This window comes from Rhincodon typus, chromosome 16, assembly GCF_021869965.1.
Source record: "Rhincodon typus isolate 14 chromosome 16, sRhiTyp1.1, whole genome shotgun sequence".
NCBI lineage: Eukaryota > Metazoa > Chordata > Chondrichthyes > Orectolobiformes > Rhincodontidae > Rhincodon > Rhincodon typus.
The window spans coordinates 679391-700197 of NC_063347.1; the positions used below are offsets into that span (position 1 = coordinate 679391).

The 20807-nt window shown below is 44.5% G+C and overlaps 1 protein-coding gene across 1 annotated transcript in view; it reads left to right on the forward strand.

Moving 5' to 3' along the window:
• The window catches only part of LOC109918619 (6-phosphofructo-2-kinase/fructose-2,6-bisphosphatase 4-like), a 124365-nt gene that overhangs the window by 38693 nt on the left and 64865 nt on the right, over positions 1–20807 (forward strand). The window contains exon 2 of the mRNA XM_048606285.1: positions 15123–15330. Coding sequence (XP_048462242.1) covers positions 15315–15330 — 16 coding nt within the window. The 5' untranslated portion in view covers positions 15123–15314. The remainder of the gene's footprint in view (positions 1–15122; positions 15331–20807) is intronic.

The following is a 20807-nucleotide window of genomic DNA, read 5'->3' on the forward strand; positions in this document are numbered from 1 at the left end:
CCCCCCGGATTCCGAATGATTCTAGCTTTGCTCGGGCTCCTTGAAGCCACGCTCGGTTGAATATGACCTTTATGTTAAGGGCTGCCATTCTCATCTTAGCTGTTTACAAAAGTCAACTGACATTTTGCAGAATACAAGCTAAAACTTTTAAGACAGAGTTTTTTAAACTTTTTTTTATTCATTCACAGGATGAGGGCATCGCTGACTAGGCCAGCATTTATTGCCCATCCCTAATTGCTGAGAGGGCAATTAAGAGTCAACCACATTGCAGTGGGTCTGGAGTAACATGTAGGCCAAACAGATAAGGACGGCAGATTAGTGAACCAGATGCGTTATTTGCTGACAATCAGCAAATAGTTTCATAGTCGTCATTAGACTCTTAATTCCAGATTTTTATTGAATTCAAATTCCACCATCTGCCATGGCAGGATTCGAACCCTGGCCTGACTAGGCCATCACCTTCCCTAACATAGAATCATAGAATCCCTACAGCGTGAATTCAGGCCACTTGGCCCATCAAGTCTACACTGACCCTCCGGAGAGCATCCCACCCAGACCCCCCCCCCCCCCCCCACCCTATCCCTGTAACCCTACATTAACCATGGCTAATCCACCTAGCCTGCACATCCCTGGACACTATGGGCAATTTAGCATGGCGAACCCACCTAACCCGCACATCTTTGGTCTGTGGGAGGAAACCAGAGCACCCGGAGGAAACCCACGTAGACACAGGGAGAACGTGCAAACTCCACAGAGACAGTCACCCAAGGGTGGAAGCAACCTGCGTCCCTGGTGCTGCGATGCTAAAAGGGGAATATTGTTTAAGTTCGTAACCTATTGTACAAATACATTTTGCCTTTATTAGGTACATTATTTTTCAGTTCATTGAGAAACCTGCTGAAAATGTCTGTTCCAGTTGACAGTAGTTAAGAGACTAATTGATTTGATTTATTACTGTCACATGTACCAAGACCTCACACCTAAAATGCATTGTCTGACTTGAGATGTCATCTCTTGTATACGTTGATAAAACCTTTAATTATGTCGGGACAATAACGTGAGAGGAACTGGGTTTTGCATTTTAATCAGTAGTCTCCTTCCTAACTGATTAAAAATTCAACAAGAGGTGGCCAGTTTTAGAGTTGTTACCTTTCTGCTTATAAATGCTGTGTCTTATACCCTCTCCCTCGCACTACGTCTGAGGAGGGAGCTGAGCTACGAAAGCTTGCATTTTCAATTAAACCTCTTGGACTATAACCTGGTGTTGTGTGATTTTTGACCTTGTCCATCCTAGTCCAACACCGGCACCTCCACATCAGAGACACAGAAGGTGCAAGAAAGATCAACTCTAATATATGAGGGTTTCATTCATAAGCCTGAGAACAGCAAGGAAGAAGCTGTTCTTATTTGGTGATTGGATGAAACATTTACACCTTCGTTACAACTCATGGAGTAGTGGGATTTGATTTCCAGTCCTCTCCTCCCATTGGTGAGAACAACAGTAAGATCCCAACAAGATAAACAATGAGTTATTCTTCCTCTTTCAGTTGTTGGTTGAAAGTGAAATTTCGGCCAGGACATCAGTAGCAATCTGTATGCTAGCTTTGAATATCACCATGGGATCTTTACTGACTCTCCGTTTGGGTTCTGCCAGGGCCACTCAGCTCCTGACCTCATTACAGCCTTAGTTCAAACGTGGACAATAGACCTGAATTCTAGAGCTGACATCAAGGAGCTCTAGAAAAACTGACATCAGTGAGATTTGAAGGTTATTGTGTAGTATAAGGTGGAAGTTGAGGATACATCAGATCAGCCATGATTTTATTGAAAGGCAGACCAGGCTTATGTGGCAAGTGGCCTACTCCTCTTCATGATTTGTAGGCAACACAGAAAACTCTCTACTGGTTAGAGTTAGACGTAGGAAAATGGAAAGGAAGACTGTTGTGGTTCTTGGCGGTCAGTCACTTCAGCTTCAGGACATCTCTGCAGGAGTTCCTCAGGGGAGTGTCCCAGGCTGAACCATCTTCAGCTGCTTCATCAATGACCTTCCTTCCATCAGAAGGTTAGAAGTGGGGTGTTCACTGATGATTGTGCAATGTTCAACATCATTCATGATTCCTCAAATACTGAAGCAGTCCATGTTCAAATATAACAAGACCTGGACAATATCCAGGCTTGGACAGACAAGTGGCAAGTAACATTTGCATCACAAAAATGCCAGGCAATGACCATCTCCAGTAAGTGACAACCAAACCACTATCCCTTGACATTCATTGGCATTACTATCACTGAATCCCCACCAGCAACATCCTTGGGGTTACTAAATAAAAACCGAAAGAACTGCGGATGCTGTAAATCAGGAACAAAAACAGAAATTGCTGGAAATGCTCAGCAGGTCTGGCAGCATCTGTGAAGAAAAATCCGAGTTAACATTTTGGGTCCAGTGACCCTTCCTCAGAACTGATGGTAGCTGGGAAAATGTTGGTTTATATGAAAAAAATAGGGAGAGGTCTGGGGTAGGGAGTAAACGATAGGATAAAGGATAGAGCCTGAAGAGAGAAGACCAGTTGGATAGACAAAGGAGTTGATAACGATTTGGCTAGGAAGGTGAATAGTTGTTAATGGGGACTGTTAGTGACTAACAATTGGTAGTATATAATGGCAGGCTATGTCACACAAGGCCTGGTGTGTGGGGTAGGGGGCTGGGACATGGGAGAGTTTAGGCCATAAAATTATTGAACTTGATATTGCGTCCAGAGGGCTGCAGGATCCCCAAGCAGAAAATGAGGTGTTATTCTTCCAGCTTGCACTGAGCTTTGCTGGAACACAGCAGTAAGCCTGAGACAGAGATGTTGGCCAGGGAGTAGGGTGGTGTGGTAAAGTCATAGGCAACATGTAGCTCAAAGTCTTTTTTGTGAAAAGAATGTAGATGTTCTGTGAAGGGGTCGCCCAGTCTGTGCTTTGTTTCCCCAATGTGGAGGAGACCACATTGTGAGCAGCGAATGCAGTAGAGTAGATTCTGGGAAGTGCAGGTGAAGTGTTGCTTCACCTGGAAGGTATGTTTGGGCCCTTCGATACTGGGGAGGGAGGAGGTAAATGGGCAGGTGTTGCACCTTCGCCGGTTACAGGGGAAGGTGCCGTGGGGCTGTGGGGAGGTGTTGGGGGTGAAGGAAGTGTGGACCAGGGTGTCCCGGATGGAACGGTCCCTGCGGAAGGCAGACAAGGGAGGGGAGGGGAATATGTGTCTGGTGGTGGCATCTCGCTAGAGGTGGTGGAAATGGCGTCTGATGATCTTTTGGATGTGGATGCTGGTGGGATGGTAGGTGAGGATAAGGGAACCCTATCACTGTTGTGGGAGGGAAGAGAAAGGATAGGGTGGACATGCGGGTGATGGGTCGGACCTGGTTGAGGGCCCTGTCAACCATGGAGCTGGGGAATCTTCGGTTGAGGAAGAAGCTGGAAATTTCAGATACTCCCGAAACGGCAGATACGACTGAGATGGAAGAACTGAGAGAATGGGATGGTGTCGTTACAGGAGATAACAAGGTGTAGAGCTGGATGAACACAGCAGGCCAAGCAGCATCAGAGGAGCAGGAAGGCTAAAGCAGGTTAAGAGGTTGTATAGTCCAAGTAGCTGTGGGAGTCAGTGGGTTTACAGTGGATATTAGTGGCCAGTCTATCTACCAAACAGACATTCCCATTCCCTCCCTTGTCTGCCTTCCACAGGGACTGTTCCATCTGGGACACCCTGGTCCAGTCTTCCTTCAACCCCCAACATTCCACCCCCCCCACCCAACAGCCCAACGGCACCTTCCCCAGTAATCAACGAAGGTGTATCACCTGCCCATTTACCTCCTCCCTCCCCAGTATCCAAGGGCCCAAACATACTTTCCAGGTGAAGCAACACTTCACCTGCACTTCACACAATTTAGTCTGCCGCATTCGCTGCTCACAATGTGGTCTCCTCTACATTGGGTAAACGAAGCGTAGACTGGGTGACCGCTTCACAGAATGTCTACGTTCTGCTTGCAAAAAGACCCTAAGCTTCCAGTTGCCTGCCACTTTAACAGACCACCCTGTTTCTTGGCGAACATCTCTATCTCTGGCTTGATGCAGTGTTCCAGCAAAGCTCAATGCAAGCTAGAAGAACAATACCTCATTTTCTGCTTGGGAACCCTGCAGCCTTCAGGTCTCAATATCAAGTTCAATAATTTTAGGGCTTAAACTGTCCCATATCCTAGCCCCCTACCTCACACATTACGCCTTGTTATCACATAGCCTGCCATTACACACTACCCATTGTTAGTCACTAACAGTCCCCATTAACAGCTATTCCCCCTCCCAGCCTGATCATTATCAACTTCTTTGTCTATCCAACTGCTCGTCTGTTTCTTTGGGCTCTATTCTTTTTTCTACCATTTATTTCCTACCCCATCTTTCTTCCTATTTTCTGCATATAAACCGATGTTTTCCAAGCTACCATCAGTTCTGAGGAAGGATCACCGGACCCAAAATGCTAACTCTGATTTTTTTTTTCTTCACAGATGCTGCCAGACCTGCTGAGCTTTTCCAGTAACTTCTGTTTGTATCCTTGGGGTTACTACTAGCCAGAAATATCACTGGATTCCACATAGTGCTGATAATTGTGAAAGGATACAACAGTATATGGTTTGGTGACTTGGCAAGAAATGGCAGATGGATTATAATGAGGCCAAATTTGAGGTGATGCATTTTGGATGATCAAATTTAGTGTGAATTATACTGTAAATGGCAGAACCTTTAGGAACACTAACATACAGACGCATCTGGATATGCAGGTCTGCAGTTCCCTAAAAGTGGCAACACAGGTGGCCAAAGTGATTAAGAAGGCATGTGGCATTGCTTGCTTTCATCGGCCAGGGCATGGAGTACAAGATTTGTCAAACCATATTGCAGCTATACAAAACCCTTATTTGGCCGCCTTTGGAGTATTGTGTGCAGTTTTGGTCGCCACATTACTAGAAGGATGTGGAAGCTTTGGAGAGATTGCAGAGAAGGTTTGCCAGGATGTTGCCTGGTCTCGAGGGCATTGATCATGAGGAAAGGTTAAAAAGACTAGGGTTACTTTCACGGGAAAAGTGGCGGCTGAGAGGAGACCTGGTAGAGGTCTACAAACTTATGAGAGGCATAGATAGGGTGGATAGTCAGAGGCTTTTTCCCAGGGTTGAGGTTTCAATTAAAAGGGGACACAGGTTCAGGGTGAGAGGGGTAAAGTTTAAGGGGGTGTGCAAAGGAGGTTTTTCATGCAGAGAGTGGTAGGAGCTGGGAACACACTGCCAGAGGAGGTGGTGGACACTTAAGAGGCATCAGGATGGTTACACGAATAGGGAGGGAATAGAGGGATATGGACTGAATAAGGGCAGAAGGTTTATGCTTTAGTTTAGTCAGGGCATGATGATCATCACAGGCTTGGAGGGCTGAAGGGCCTGTTCCTGTGCTGTACTTCTCTTTTTGTTCTTTGTTCTATATCAATAAAGTAGCTACAAGAGCCGGTCAGAGGCTAGAAATACTGCAATGAGTATCACTCCTCCTGATTCCCCAGTTCCTGTCCACCATCTACAAGGCACAAGTCAGGAGTGTGATGGAATACTCCCCACTTGCCTGGATGGGGGCAGCTTCAACAACACTCAAGATGCCTGACGCCATCCAGGACAAAGCAGCCGCTTGATTGGCACCATATCCATATACATCCCACTCCCTCCACCACCGACGCTCAGTCACAGCTGTGTGTATTATCTGTAAGAGACACTGCAGCACCTGAGACAGCACCTTCCAAACCCATGACCACTTCCTCTAGGGGGACAAGGGCAGCAGATACATGGGAACACTACCCCCTGCAAGTTCCCCTCCAAGTCACTCATCATCCTGATTTGGAAATATATTGCTGTTCCTTCAGTGCACTGGGTCAGAATCCTGGAATTCCCTCCCTAATGACATTGTGGGTCAACCCACAGCACATGGACTGCAACGGTTCAAGAAGGCAGCTCACCCCACCTTCTCAAGGGCAACTAAGGACGAGCAATAAATGCTGGGCCCAGACTGTGATGCCCAAAAAGAAAATCTTCCTACATTCATCTGCCAGGCAATTACCTGATGTGTTGGCTGAGTTTACGTGCTCAAATGTCTGACCAGGATGCTTTTTGCAATTTCTATACATCCCTTCTCATCCCTCATATGTCTGTCCTTACTCAAGCCACTCTCTCGCATTTCTCTCGTTCTGTCTGTCACTTCACTTCCCCACTGTACTTTGCTGATTGTTTATTCCTTTCTTGTTGTGAAGGATTCTTTTTAACCATTGGGAAATAAAGAACAACCTTCAAATTTGGAGTTCTTAAGGCAGAACATGTTCACGCAAGTTTTGAAAAGTAGGAAGATGGTGTTGAAAATATTAATGAGCTGATATTTAATATTTCCTGCTAATAATAAGCCATTCATCATCCTGTGTGCAGGAATACACACCTCACCCACTGGATTGAGAAATTCCTAGTCTTTCCTGACTTTCAACCCTGAGTAAGTTTCCATCAGAGCTTCAGTGCAGAACTGAAAAGGTGACTGTTGTGTAACCTTAGAGAGCGAAAATGCAGTGTTCAGTAGAAATTCTTTACTTTGATTGAAGCAGCTGATCTGTTGATTTTGTTGTTTTGAAATAAAGACCAGTTATGTTGTCTGAATGACGCGATTGCCAGTGGCTGTTTCTCTCTACTCTCACTCCCTGTGAAATCAAGTTACATCATGATTTGCTCTTGGTCTTTGTCTTAACCACTGTTTTCTGTCTTCACTTGTGAAGATATTCAAGAAATGTTTGTGTAAAGTCAGAATGTCATGTTTTCATCACAAAGCTGTAATGCACAAGTTTAAGCTACACAACCATATTGTCAGTTGTTGAAATATTGGCACATCATCAGATGAAGATGCTAGAACTGCTTACAGAATTAGTATATTGGCTCAGAGGCAGGGACACTACCACTACACCACAAGAGGCACCGAGGATAGAGGTTGGATTGAGAGCAGTTGATGCTCAGTGGAGTTTGTGTTTAGTATTCTGGGGTCCCCTTGGTCCAGGCAGTGGGCTGTGGAGGTGGTCATACTCCCTTTCTCTGAGCCAGGAGGCCCAGGTTCCAGTCCCACTTGCTTCAGAGGTGTTTCTTCCTAAACAGATATGATTTAAGATATGTCTGTCCAACTGTCTTTCTCTCTCTTTGGGCTCTATCCTAATGTTTACTCCCTACCCCACCCACCTCCCTATTTTCTGCATATAAACTGACGTTTTCCCAGCCACCATCAGTTCTGAGGAAGGGTCACTGGACCCAAAATGTTAACTCTGTTTTCTCCTTCACAGATGCTGCCAGACCTGCTGAGCTTTTCCAGCAACTTTGTTTTTGTTCCTGATTCACAGCATCTGCAGTTCTTTTGGGTTTTATGATTTAAGAAGTGTCTTAGGGTGTGGGGTTGCAAGGTCCTTGCTGAAATGAGAGGGATGTGACTGAAGAAGTGTATGCGCAGGCAGAAAGCTAAAAGATGAAAGATTGGGCAGAGGTTCAGCTAAGCAACTGCTGAAGGTGCAGCTAATACTCAAGTAATTCTCAGGCTCTGTTGAGTCTTAAATGACAAATGGACTCTAGTGCTTCTGTTTATGTATTTCTTATGAGGACTGACCATTTAAAAATTGTTTTTAAAAATATCTAGAAGTAGGAGAAGTTGAGTTAAACCTCCAGGAGGGGCCAGTGCTCTATTTTAATGAAGCAGTAGCAGTTGATTATAGTCCAGTCAGTAACTGACTGACTGACTAGGCTGTTCAATTGCTCAGTAACTCACTAAATACTCTGCCCAATCGAGCACTTGTTATGAAAAGAACAGCTGGGATTTTAGGGCCTTGTATCACAGTGATAGTGTCCCTGCCTCTTAGCCTGGAGGCCTGGGTTCAAGCTCCACCTGCTCCAGAGTTGTGTAATAAGATCGCTAATGGATTGGTTAAAAATAAGAAGCTGGAATTTTTAGTGTTGTAATTTGTTATTTGTGTAATTTGTTAAACGTGTGAACAAAAAAGCTGAGTTTTCTTGTGATTTGGTGGTGGGAAGGAAGAGAGCTGGGGGTGTGAGGTGGATGATGGGAGTGTTGGTATGTGTGGGAGGAAGGATCCAGGAGGGGAAGTTGGAGTTTATGTGAAACAAGTTTGCAAGAAACCCCTTGTAAGTTTCTGAAAGTCTTTTGATGCCTAGTTCAACATGTGGTTATCAGTCTGTGAAATATCAATGAGGTGGTTTAGAGGGCAATGGTTACTTACCTTCATTGGGTGAGGGATTGAATATATGTACAGGGGTGCAATGCTGGAACTGGTTAGGCAGCAGCTGGAGCTTTGTGTGCAGTTGTGGTCACCATGTTGCAGGAAGAAGATAATTGCTGTGGAGATCGTACAGAGGAGATTTATAAGAATATCGTGAAATTTGAAAATTGCAGCTATGTGGAAAGATGGGATAGGCTGGGGTTATTGACCTTGGAACAGAGGAGGCCAAGAGCTGACCTGATCGAGGTATAGAAAATAATGAGGAGCTTGGATGGGGTGGACATGGAAGACCTGTTTCCCCCGGCAGAGAGGTCAGTTGCCACTGGGCACAGATTTACAGGACAGTGGAACGATTAGGGGAGACGTGAGGAAAGCCAGTTTCACCCAGAGAATGGTAAGTGTCTGGAATTCGCTGCCCATTTTAATGGTTGAGGTGGAAACTCTCAACTCATTGAAGAAGAGCCTGGATCAGCTCCTGACATACTGGAACCTGCAAGGCTCTGAACCAGGGGCTGGGAAGGGGTTGAGAATGGGTGGCTGGTTTATTCAGCTAGCACAGACACAATGGGCTGAATGGTCTCTTTCTGTGCTGTAACTTTTCTACAGGGATTGGGGTTAGTGTATTGAGATGGTTGACACACAGGAAATGAAAACTAGGAATAAATGGGTCTTTTTCTAAATGGCAGGCAGTGACTAGTGAAGTACCACAGGGGTCAGTGCTAAAATCCCAGCTATTCACGATATATATTAATGATGAGGGAGCTAAATGTAATGTTTTCAAATTTTCAGACGATACAAATCTGGGTGGGAGGGTGAGCTGTGAGGAGGAAGCAGAGATGCTTCAGTGTGACTTGGACAGGCTGAGCGAGTGGGCTAATGTATGGCCAAATCACATTAATATGGGTCAATGAGATGTTATCCACTTTGGGAGCAAAAGTAGGAAGGCAGATCATTATTTGGCTGTAAACTGAGAGTCCGGAATGGTCAATGAGACCTGTGCTGGAGCGGGACTTGCAGGGAAGGGATGTTCCTATAGATCAGTTGCCCTTGTGCTTTGAGATAGGAGTGTTTGTGGGTTTAGAAGTTGTTGTCTGAAGATCTTTGGTAAATTTCTGCAGTGCATCTTGTTGATAAGACACACTGCTACTGAGCGTCAGTGGTTAGAGGGAGTGGGTGTTTGTGGATCTGGTGCCAATCAAGCGGCTGCTTTGTCCTGGATGGCGTCAAGCTTCTTGGAGTGTTGTTGGGGCTGCACCCATCCAGGCAAGTGGGGAGTATTCCATCACACACCTGACTTGTGCCTTGTAGATGGTGGACAGGCTTTGAGTCATGAGGTGTGTTCCTCACCTCAGTATTCCCAGCCTCTGTAGCCTTTGTAGCCACTGTGTTTATGTGGTGAGTCCAGTTGAGTTTCCTGATATCCCCCAGGATATTGACAGAGGGATTCAGTGATGGCAACACCACTGAATGTCAAGGGGTAGTGGTCATAGCCTGGCACTTGTGTGGTGTGAATGTTACTTGCTACTTGTCAGACCATGTCTGGATTTTGTCCAGGTCTTGTTGCATTTGGACATGGACTGCTTCAGTAGTGAATGGTGCTGAACATTATGCAATCATCGGCAAACATTCCCATTTCTGACTTTATGATGAAGGGAATGTCATTGAAGATGGTTGGGCCTAGGACACTATCCTGAGGAACTCCTGCAGAGATGTCCTGGAGCTGAACTAGCTGATCTCCAACAACCACGAACATCTTCCTATGTGTCAGACATGACTCCAACTAGTGGAGAGTATCCCCCCCACCCGACACCTGTTGATTCCAGTTTTGTTAGGGCTCCTTGATGCCACACTCGGATGAATACAGCCTTGATGTCAAGGGCTGTTACTCTCACCTCACCTTTGGAATTCAGCTCTTTTGCCCATGTTTGGACCAAGGCTGTAATGAGGTCAGGAGCTGAGTGGTTAGGATTGTATTTGCTAGAGTTCAAAAGAATGAGGGCAGATCTCATAGAAACCTGTAAAATTCAGAAGAATGAAGGCAGATCTCATAGAAACCTGTAAAATTCTAACAGGACTGGACAAGGAAAACTTCTTATTTTCAATAAGAAGTTAAATATAGCTCTTGTGGCTGAAGGGGTCAAGGGACATGGAGGGAGGATGGGATTAAAGCATTGACCTCAATGATCAGCTATGGTCATGTTTATTTTTTATTGAATTCAAACTCCACCCCATGGTGGGATTTGAACCTGGGTCTCTGGATTAACAGTCCAGCAATAATTCCACTAGGCCATCACCTCCCCAGGGTTGAATGGGAGAACAGGCTCCAGGGTTGAATGACCTACTCCTTCTCCTGTCTTCTTTGTTTCTCTGTTTCTCTGTTCTCTACCCTAGAGAATGGGCAGAACCATAAACATTTTTATTTATGTAGCATTTGTATAGCACCTTGCAAACCTCACAACATCCCAATACTTTTCACGACCAATGAAGTTCATTTGAAATAAAAACAGAAGGTGCTAGAAATGCTCAGCAGCTCTGGCAGCTTCTGTAGAGACAGAGACATAGAGAGAGACTGTGTGAATCTTTCATCCCAACAGATTGAGCTGAACCCCTTGTACTGGTGAGTGCATATTGAGGCACAGTGGCTAGGAAGGGTTTTGGCCTGAAGCATTGACTCACATGCTCCTTGGATGCTGTCTGACCTGCTGTGCTTTTCCAGCCTCACACCTATAGACCCTTCACTTAGTGAAATATCTGGCTGGAGTCATACCTGGCAGATAGGAAGATGGTTGTGGTTGGAGATCAAATATTTTAGCTCCAGGAGATCCATAGGGTAATGGCTGCAATCCCGGCTTTAAGCCATAGCTGTGTAAACAGTGCTCACAAATGGTGTCTGGTTACTTGCTTTCTAATCATCCAGCAATCCTTGCAATTTCTGGTTTTAAAACAATTCTTTTTTTTTTTCATTTCAATTACAATTTAAAAACACACAAAAACAAAAAGACACAGTCTTAATGTTCAACCGAAACGCTATCCTTCTGAAGGAGGGTCACTGGACTCGAAACATAACTCTGCTTTCTCTCCGCAGATGTTGCCAGACCTCCTGAGTTTTCTCAGCAATTTAAGTTTTTGCCTGCAGTAGTTTAGCTGAGTTTCTGGTCTAACAGTCCAGCATTAATACCACTAGACCATCGCCTCCGCTGACAGATTGAACTGCGATGCCACCACAGTGCACAATCAATGCAGTCCCTGCCTGAAGAAGATTGTAAGGATGTAATGTTCCCCATGATTTGATTTACTTCTCCTTGGGTCAGACACCACAATTGCCAATTACAATTTAATCTTTGGCACTGTGAGATGTGACATTATTGCACTATTTGAAGGAAATATTTCCCAAAAATGTGAAATTATTGATTTTTTTTTAATGTTTACTTCTGGGATATGGGCATCGCTAGCTGGACCAGTATTTATTGCCTGTCAGTAGTTGCCCTTGAGAAGGTGATGGTGAGCTATCTTCTTAAACCAGACTGGAGCCCATGTGCTGTAAGTAGGCTCATAAAGTCCTTAGGAAGGGAGCTGCTACATTTTGACCCAGTGACACCTAAGGAACGGTGATAAATTTCCATATCAGAAAGAACATAGAACAGTACGGATGGTGAGTATCTTGGAGGGGAACTTGCAAGTGGTGATGTTACCATGTATTTGCTGCCCTTTTTCCTTCTAGATGGAAGTGGTTGTGGGTTTGGAAGGTGCTGTCTGAGGATCTTTGGTGAATTTCTGCAGTGCAACTTGTAGAAAGTACACACTGCTGCTACTGAGCGTCGCTGGCGAAGGGAGTGAATGGCACCACATCCACAAACAATCAAGCGGCTGCTTTATCCTGGATGGTATCAAGCTTCTTGAGTGTTGTTGGAGCTGCACCCATCCAGGCAAGTGGGGATCTTTATAAATGACCTGGATGAGGAAGGGTCGGTTAGTAAGTTTGCCGATGATACGAAGGTTGGTAGAGTTGTGGATAGTGTGGAGGGCTGTTGTAGGTTGCAATGGGATGTTGACAGGATGCAGAGCTGGGCAAAGAAGTGGCAGATGGAATTCAACCCAGAAAAGTGTGAAGTGATTAATTTTGGAAGGTCAAATTTGAATTCTGAATACAGGGTTAATGGCAGGATTCTTGGCAGTGTGGAGAAACAAAGGGATCTTGGGATCCATGTCCATAAATCCCTCAAAGTTGCCACCTAAGTTGATAGGGTTGTTAAGAAGGCACATGTTTTGTTGGCTTTCATTGGCAGGGAGGTTGAGTTTAAAAGCTGTAAGGTTATTCTGCAGCTCTATAAAACCTTGGAATTCTGTGTTCAGTTCTGGTCGCCTCATTGTAGGAAGGATGTGGAAGCTAGAGAGAGTGTGCAGAGGAGATTTACCAGGATGCTGCCTGGAATGGAGGGCAGATCTTATGAGGAAATGTTGAGGGAGCTAGGGCTTTTCTCATTGGAGTGAAGAAGGATGAATAGTGACCTTATAGAGGTGTACAAGATGATGAGAAGCATAGGTAGAGTGGACAGCCAGAGACTTTTTCCCAGGGTGGAAATGACTATTATGAGGGGGCATAATTTTAAGGTGATTGAAGGAAGGTACAGGGAGATGTCAGAGGTAGGTTCTTCATACAGAGAGTGGTAGGTGCATGGGATACACTGCCAGTGATGGTAGTGGAGTCAGATACATTAGGGACCTTTAAACGACTCATGGATAGGCACATGGATGATAGTAAAATATAGGGTATGCAGGTTAGTTTGATCTTAGAGTAGTATAATAGGTTGGCACAACATCGTGGGCCAAAGGACCTGTACTGTGCTGTACTGTTCTATGTTCTATTCCATCACACTCCTGACTTGTGCCTTATATGTGGTGGACAGACTCTGGGGAGTCAGGAGATGAGTTACTCGCTTCAGTATTCCTAGCTTCTGACCTGCCCTTGTAGCCACTGTGTTTATGTGGTGAGTCCAGTTGAGTTTCTGGTCAATGGGACACCCCAGGATGTTGGGAGTGGAGGATTTAGTGATAGTAATCCCATTGAATGTCAAGGGGCAATAGAGAGAAGTTTAACTACAAAAGTCCCAAGATGAAGGAGCTCAGTTTTGTTGAGATAAAACGCAGAACACAGAACAGTACAGGCCCTTTGGCCCACGATGTTGTGCTGAACTTTTACCCTAAACCTAAGGTCTATTTAACCTCCACCCCTACCTTATACTATCATCCATATGCCAATCTAGTAGCCGCTTAAATGCCCCTAATGGGGCCGACTCCACTACCCTCTCCGGCAATGCATTCCACGCCCCGACCACTCTCTGAGTAAAGAACCTACCTCTGACGTCTCCCCTGTATCTACCTCCACTCACTTTAAAACTATATCCCCCCGTAATAACTACCTCCACCCTAGGAAAAAGTCTCTGGCTGTCCACTCTATCTATACCTCTGATCATTTTGTATACCTCTATCAAGTCACCTCTCATCCTTCGTTGTTCTAAAGAGAAAAGCCCTAGTGCTCTCAACCTTTCCTCGTAAGACCTTCCCTCCATTCCAGGCAACATCCCGGTAAATCTCCTCTGCATCTTTTCTAATGCTTCCACATCTTTCCTGTAATGAGGCGACCAGAACTGGGCACAGTACTCCAGATGTGGCCGAACCAGGGTTTTGTATAGCTGGAGCATAACTTCACGGCTCTTGAACTCAATCCCTCTATTAATGAAAACTAACACACTGTACGCCTTCTTAACAACTCTATCCACCTGGGTGGTAGCTTTCAGGGAACTGTGGACATGAACCCCAAGATCCCTCTGCTCCTCCACACTGCCAAGAATCTTTCCGTTAACCCTGTATTCTGCTTTCAAGTTTTTCCTTCCAAAATGAATCACCTCTCACTTTTCAGGGTTAAGCTCCATCTGCCACTTCTCAGCCCAGCTCTGCATTCTATCAATGTCCCTTTGTTACCTAGAACAGCCCTCCGCACTATCCACAACTCGACCCACCTTTGTATCGTCTACGAACTTGCTAATCCACCCATCCAAATCATTTACAAAAATCACAAATAGAAGAGAACCCAGAACAGATCCTTGTGGTACACCACTCGTAACTGAGCACCGTGTTGAATGTTTTCTGTCCACGACCACCCTTTGTCTTCTAAGGGTCAGCCAATTCTGAATCCAATCTGCCACATTTCCCCCTATCCCATGCCCCCTTGCCTTCTGCTGAGATGCTGGGATTGTTCTCTCGGCGCAGAGAAGGTTAAGGAGGAGATTTGATAAAGATGCTGAAAATCATTAAGGGTTTTGGGGAAGTACGTAAGCAGAAACATTCAGTTGTTCAAAAGTCAGGAATGAGAGGACAGAGATTGAAAATAATTGGCAACAGACCCAGAGCTGGTTAGGTTTATTCCAAAAGGCATTTTGAATCATTATAAATTTTGGCTAATCTACAGTAAGATTGCGGAACACACTGAATTGTGTTGAAAAAAACCTGTTGTAACCCATTTCATATCCAATCTCCAAAACTGCTTACTTCATTCCAGCCAGTAAGATACTTTACAGAGTACTTTACTATACAGAGTAAAGGACATTATCATTTTCAGGAATCCAGCCATCTTTCTGAAGAAGATATCTTTGTTTACTAGATCTTTAGAAACTTTCATTATTGTTTTACAATAGTGCAATCATTTGTTTAAAGACACAGCAGCCGTGTTCCGATGGATGTTCATTTGGATTTGTCTCCATCATTCACAGTGGTTATCAAATTCTAATCTTTCTTTCAGTTTGCAAAACGGATTTCATGAGAGCGGATGAGCAGGAACAAGGAGAACTGCTGTTGGTTGGAAGAAGTGATGAGGACTCAGCAAGGATTCAGGAATTGTCAGGGGAGATTCTATTATTTCTTCCAGAAAGCTCTTTAAAACAACTGTTACTCCCTTACTCATGTTACATGGAGCCTGGGATTGAATTGAAAAATGATGACCAATAGAGGTAAGTGACCCAACCTTATATTAACTCATCCATTGAAATGTCACATTTCCTGTTCAATTATTGGAGTTCACAACACCAACACACACACACACACATACAAATTACACAAGGTTGGAGAAAGTAAGATGATTGTTTTATGGGAATGGCTGAAAAGTGTGGCTGTTTTGGGGAAGTAAGTGGTTTTTCTCTTTGCTGGAACATTATGAAGGAACTTTGCCAAAGTGGCAGACGGTAAGGAGTCAGCACATGCCGATTGTTGCCCCCTGAGTCTCAACAGCTTCCATGGATTTGGGATTTCTCTACGAGTAATGTATCATGATAAAGCATTGGACTGTTTCTTTAAAACATTGTTTTTAAAATAAATGTCTTTTCTTTCCAGTTTGATTGCTTTGTGGAATTTACACATACAGTAATTCAAATTATTATCAATTAGTTACTATCATTCATTCTTGTGAAGATTCTGCTCCATTCCTAGATGAATGGTATTTTTGAATGGCACCTCCCATGTGATGGGTACTCCTACACACACACTTCATCACTTTCCCTGTTGTGAGTCTGAAGAGTATGACCACACCTGCACTTTGTCTGGGAATTCTGAAACCTGTGGCTGTGTTAATGTAAAGGTGGAATGAACCATTTAATCCTGGTCTGTCTCCCCCTGTCCCTCGGCAGCTATTTCCCAAGCTCCTTTATAATTCTGCAGCTTGACGGCTTGTGTAACTGGCCGTTTTAGAGTGAGGCACTTGATTTTGAGTCTTGAAGTGTCTTTCTCCACATGGCATGTTGACTGAGCTCAATCCTGCAATCTCCAAATACAGAACTCACTGTCCTGTAGAGCTGAGCTGATCACTCTCTTCCATCACTTCCCTAACTTGGGGACACTGAGGCCAACTATAGCTTCATCAACCCTCCGCCAATCATTGCAGAATGCGAGGGAAGGAATCAGTTAGTGACACCTGCACACAAGTACTCTGATTACCTCTAATTAGTTCAGAATCTTGTTGAAACTGAGTCTTCAGCCAATTCGATTTCCTCCACATGATATGAAGAAATGGTTAGAAACAGTGGATATTGCAAAAGCTATGGGCCATGACAACATTCAGCAAAGGTATTGAAGACTTGTGCTCCAGAACTTGCCGCTCCCTTAGCCAAGCTGTTCCAGTACAGTTACAACACTGGTATCTACCCAACAAGGTGGAGATGTTCAACACTCAAACAGCTACCAGTCCCTGAGGCTAACAACATCTTGGTGCCCAATCAGCAACAGTATGCTTAAACTTTTCCTGGTTAATTAGTGTTTGGCCTTTCCAGCCAATTCCCAAATCAGCTGCAATTTTTTTAAAATTCGTGGAATGTGTGTGTTGCTGGTTAGACCAAAATTTATTGCCCATCCCTAATTGCCCAGAGGCAGTTCAGAGTCAACCATTTTGTTGTGGGTCTTGAGTCACATGCAGGTCAAACCAGGTAAGGATGGCAGTTTCCTTCCCTAAAGGACATTAGTGAACCAGATGTGTTTTTCCTGACAATCAGCAAATAGTTTCATGGCCATCGTTAGAGTCTTAATTCCAGATTTTTATTGAATTCAAATTCCACCATCTGCCATGGTGAGAATCGAACCTGGCTCCCAGAATGTCTTGCTGGGTCTCAGGATTAACAGTAGCAGTACTTCCCCCTTAAAAAGTACCATTCAAAATTTAATCCTCAACTTCAACACAGGTTCCAAACCATAGTGATGGTCTGACCACCTGTACTGTCAGGTTTCTACACCTGTCTCAATGCATTGTCTTTGTCATGTTATTTTCATTATGGATAATGTATAAGAATCAATCATTAATGAATCTTTATAACTTAGATAACAAGGTGTAGAGCTGGATGAACACAGCAGGCCAAGCAGCATCAGAGGAGCAGGAAAACTGACGTTTCGGGCCTAGACCCTTCTTCAGAAATGAGCAGAAATTATAACTTATACTGCTTTGTCATTAACTGGCAATTGTGTGAAACAAGATTCCCTGTTGCTTGAGCCTTTTTATAAATTTGTTTGGTCCTTTTGTGGATTTGAGTTTGAAAACTTAAGAATTTAGACACAGGATCCAAAATATTCCTGAAATGCATGGAGTGAAATAGAGGTAACGTTTGAGGTCATGGTGGTCTTTCTCCATTTGGTTCCAGCCGTGAATGAAAATCATTTCCAGGAAACAGTCTCAGCTTTGTGTGGTTTTACTGATTTTCTGACCTCGTTCAGTTGAGAATAAATGATTTTAAAATGAATTGTTATGGGAAGGCTTTGCAGAGAGGGACAACAGCTAGAATATTTTTGCATTACAGAAGTAGTTCAGAAGATTGGACATTTGGAACTGCAGCACTGTACATTCACAATAATTTCATCAAGATATTTCATAGAATCATAGAATCTCTTCAGTGTGGAAACAGGCCCTTAGGCCCAACAAGTCCACACCGACCCTCAGACATCTCACCCAGACCCATCCCCTATAACCCACCTAACCTACACATCCCTGGACACTCTGGGTAATTTAGCATGGCCAATCCACACTAACCTGGACATCTTTGGACTGTGGGAGGAAACTGGAGCACCCAGAGGGAACCTGTGCAGACAAGGGGAGAATGTGCAAACTCCACACAGACAGTCGCCCGCAGCTGGAATCGAACCCGGGTTCCTGGCACAGTGAGGCAGCAGTGCTAACCACTGAGCCAGTATGCCACCCAATATGTTCTAACAATAATCATGAACAGCTTCAGCAATTTTTAAATTCTGTATGGACTAGCTGCACCTTAAAGTTCTCTCAATTAAAAGGTTTAATGTTTTTAGTATTTGTGGGACATGGGCGTTGTTGGTTGGGCCCAGCATTTATTGCCCATCACTAGTTGCCCCTTGAGAAGGTGGTGGTGAGCTGCCTTCTTGAACCACTGCAGTCCATGTGCTGTGGGTAGACCCACAATGCCCTTAGGGAGGGAATTCTAGGATTTTGCTCCAGCAACAGTTAAGGAACGGTGACATATTTCCAAGTCAGGATGGTAAGTCGCTTGGAGGGGAACTTGCAGAGAGTGGTGTTCCCATGTATCTGCTGCCGTTTTCCTTTCAAATGGAAGTGGTCGTGTGTTTGGAAGGTGCTGTCTGAAGATCTTTGGTGAATTTCTGCAGTGCATCTTGTAGATGGTACACACTGCTGCTACTGAGGATCAGTGTGAAGGGAGGGGATGCTTGTGGATGTGGTGCCAATCAAATGGGCTGCTTTGACCTGGATGGTGCGAAGTTCCTGAGTGTTGTTGGGGCTGCACTCATCCAGGCAAGTGGGGAGTATTCCATCACACTCCTGTCTTGTGCCTTGTGGACAGACTTTGGGGAGGTAGGAGGTAAGCTACTCACTGCAAGATTTCCAACTGCTAACTTCACTGGTCATGGGGGTGATGTCTCAGTTGTGTTTGATTCTGTGAGCCATTTCCTGCCAAATACGTTGTTTTATAGTAATGTTGTGAATCTATCCAAAAGTTATGTTAAAATTATTGATTATTAGTTTGGGCCTACTGTGGTCTTGTGAGATTTGATCTTTAGAGGGTTAATAATAGAATTCCTACTGTGCTGAAAGTGATTATTCAGCCCATTAAGGCTGCTCTGATGCTTCGAACAGTATCCAACCCAGGACCTGCCACCCTATCCGTGTAACCCTGCATTTCCATGGCTAATCCATTTAGCCTGCACATGTTTGGACTGTGGGAGGAAACCCACGCAGACACGAGGAGAATATCTGTGTGGAGTTTGCAGTCGCCCAAAGGTAGAATCGAACTCGGGTCGCTGGTGCTGTGAGGCAGCAGTGCTAACCACTGAGCTGCTGTTCCAGCTAATTTTGTTCAATGTAGTTATTGGTGGATATATTTATGGTCTGTTGTCTCTCTTGGTAGCAGCCTGTTTGGAGCACAAGAAAACAGTTGATCATTGACAACAAGGAAAGAAATTACTAGAAAGACTCAACAGGTCTGGTAGCATCTGTGGAGAGAAATCACAGTTAAAGTTTCGAGTCAGGTGACCCTTCTTCAGACTGATGGTAGCTTGGAAAATATTGGTATTGTTACAGAAGATTGAGGTGGGGGGTGATATTGGTGGGGAGTAAATTTTAGGTGGAGATAGAACCCAAAGATAGAGGAAAATAGTTGAACAGGCAAGTGAGTAAAGGTCAATCTGGGAGAATGAATAGCTGCTAATGGGGACTATTAGTGACTGACAATGGGTTGCGTGTGGTCCTGTGTGATGACAAGGCCTGGTGTGTTGGGTTAGGGTGAAGGACATGGGAAAAGGTGCTCAGGCCCTAAAATTGTTGAACTCTATTTTAAGTCCAGAAAGCTGCAGAGTTGCCAAGTGGAAAATGAGGTGCTGTTCTTCCAGTTTGCGCTGAGCTTTGCTGGAGCACTGCAGCAAGCCTGGGGTCAAAGATGTTGGCCAGGAAACACAGTGGTGGGTTGAAGTGACAAGCAAATGGAAGCTCAGGGTCTGTTTTGTAGATGGAACATAGGTGTTTGGCGATGTAGTGGAGACCACAGTGTGAGCAGTGAATGCAGTAGACTAGATTGTGGGAAGTGCAGTTGTTCATTGCTTTGTTTTGGTTGCTTTTTGCTGTGATTCACCTTTGCCCTTTGCCTTGGAGTTGTGAGTTGGGTTGGGCTTTTCAGTTTTTCAGACAACTCTGCCATCTCCTGGCAGTCAGAATAACCTGCCCAGATGTGATCCATATCTGAGTTTTTTTTGCTTTCTTTATGTCATGTGTAGATTGAAAATAAGTTCCTCAATGGATAGGGGTTGTATTCAATGAAATGCTCAGAATGTGAGTTTTTTTTTTAAACATAGTTAAATTATTTCACCCCCACTTTTAAAACTGCAGGCTGTTAACAATAGAATGCCACAGTATAGGAGGACGTAGCATTGTCTGTACTTGCCCTGTAAAGGAACAGTTTCCTTAGCAAGGTACCTCTGCCTTTTCCCTGTAATCCTGCAAGTTTATATCTTTTCAGAAAATTATCTATTTTTCTTTTAAAGGCCTTGATTTAATCTACCTTGACTGCAGCCTTGGGTGGAACATTCCGGACACTAACTGCATGGCGAGCTAAACAGTTATACTTCAAGTTGCTGCTCCTCTCTTCACCTCGATCCACCCGGGAATAGGAGCAGGTTGTCCCTATCCAGAACCTTCATCAAATCTTCCCTCAACCTCTGCGTCTCAATGGCACAGTCCCAACTTATCCAGTCTTCACCAGAGCAGAACCTCTTCCTCTCTGAGGCTCTGGAATCGTCCCTGTGCCTGGGAGCTTTCTGGGAGGAGGGATTCTCCTGGGTGTGTCGGCAGGTGTCTGTGGGTGTGTTTGGGGTTGGAATTTAATCCTGAAAAATGTGAGGTGATGCCCTTTGGAAGAAGAAACAAGACAAGGGAGCAATCAATGAATGGCAGGGCACTAGAAAGCGCAAAGAA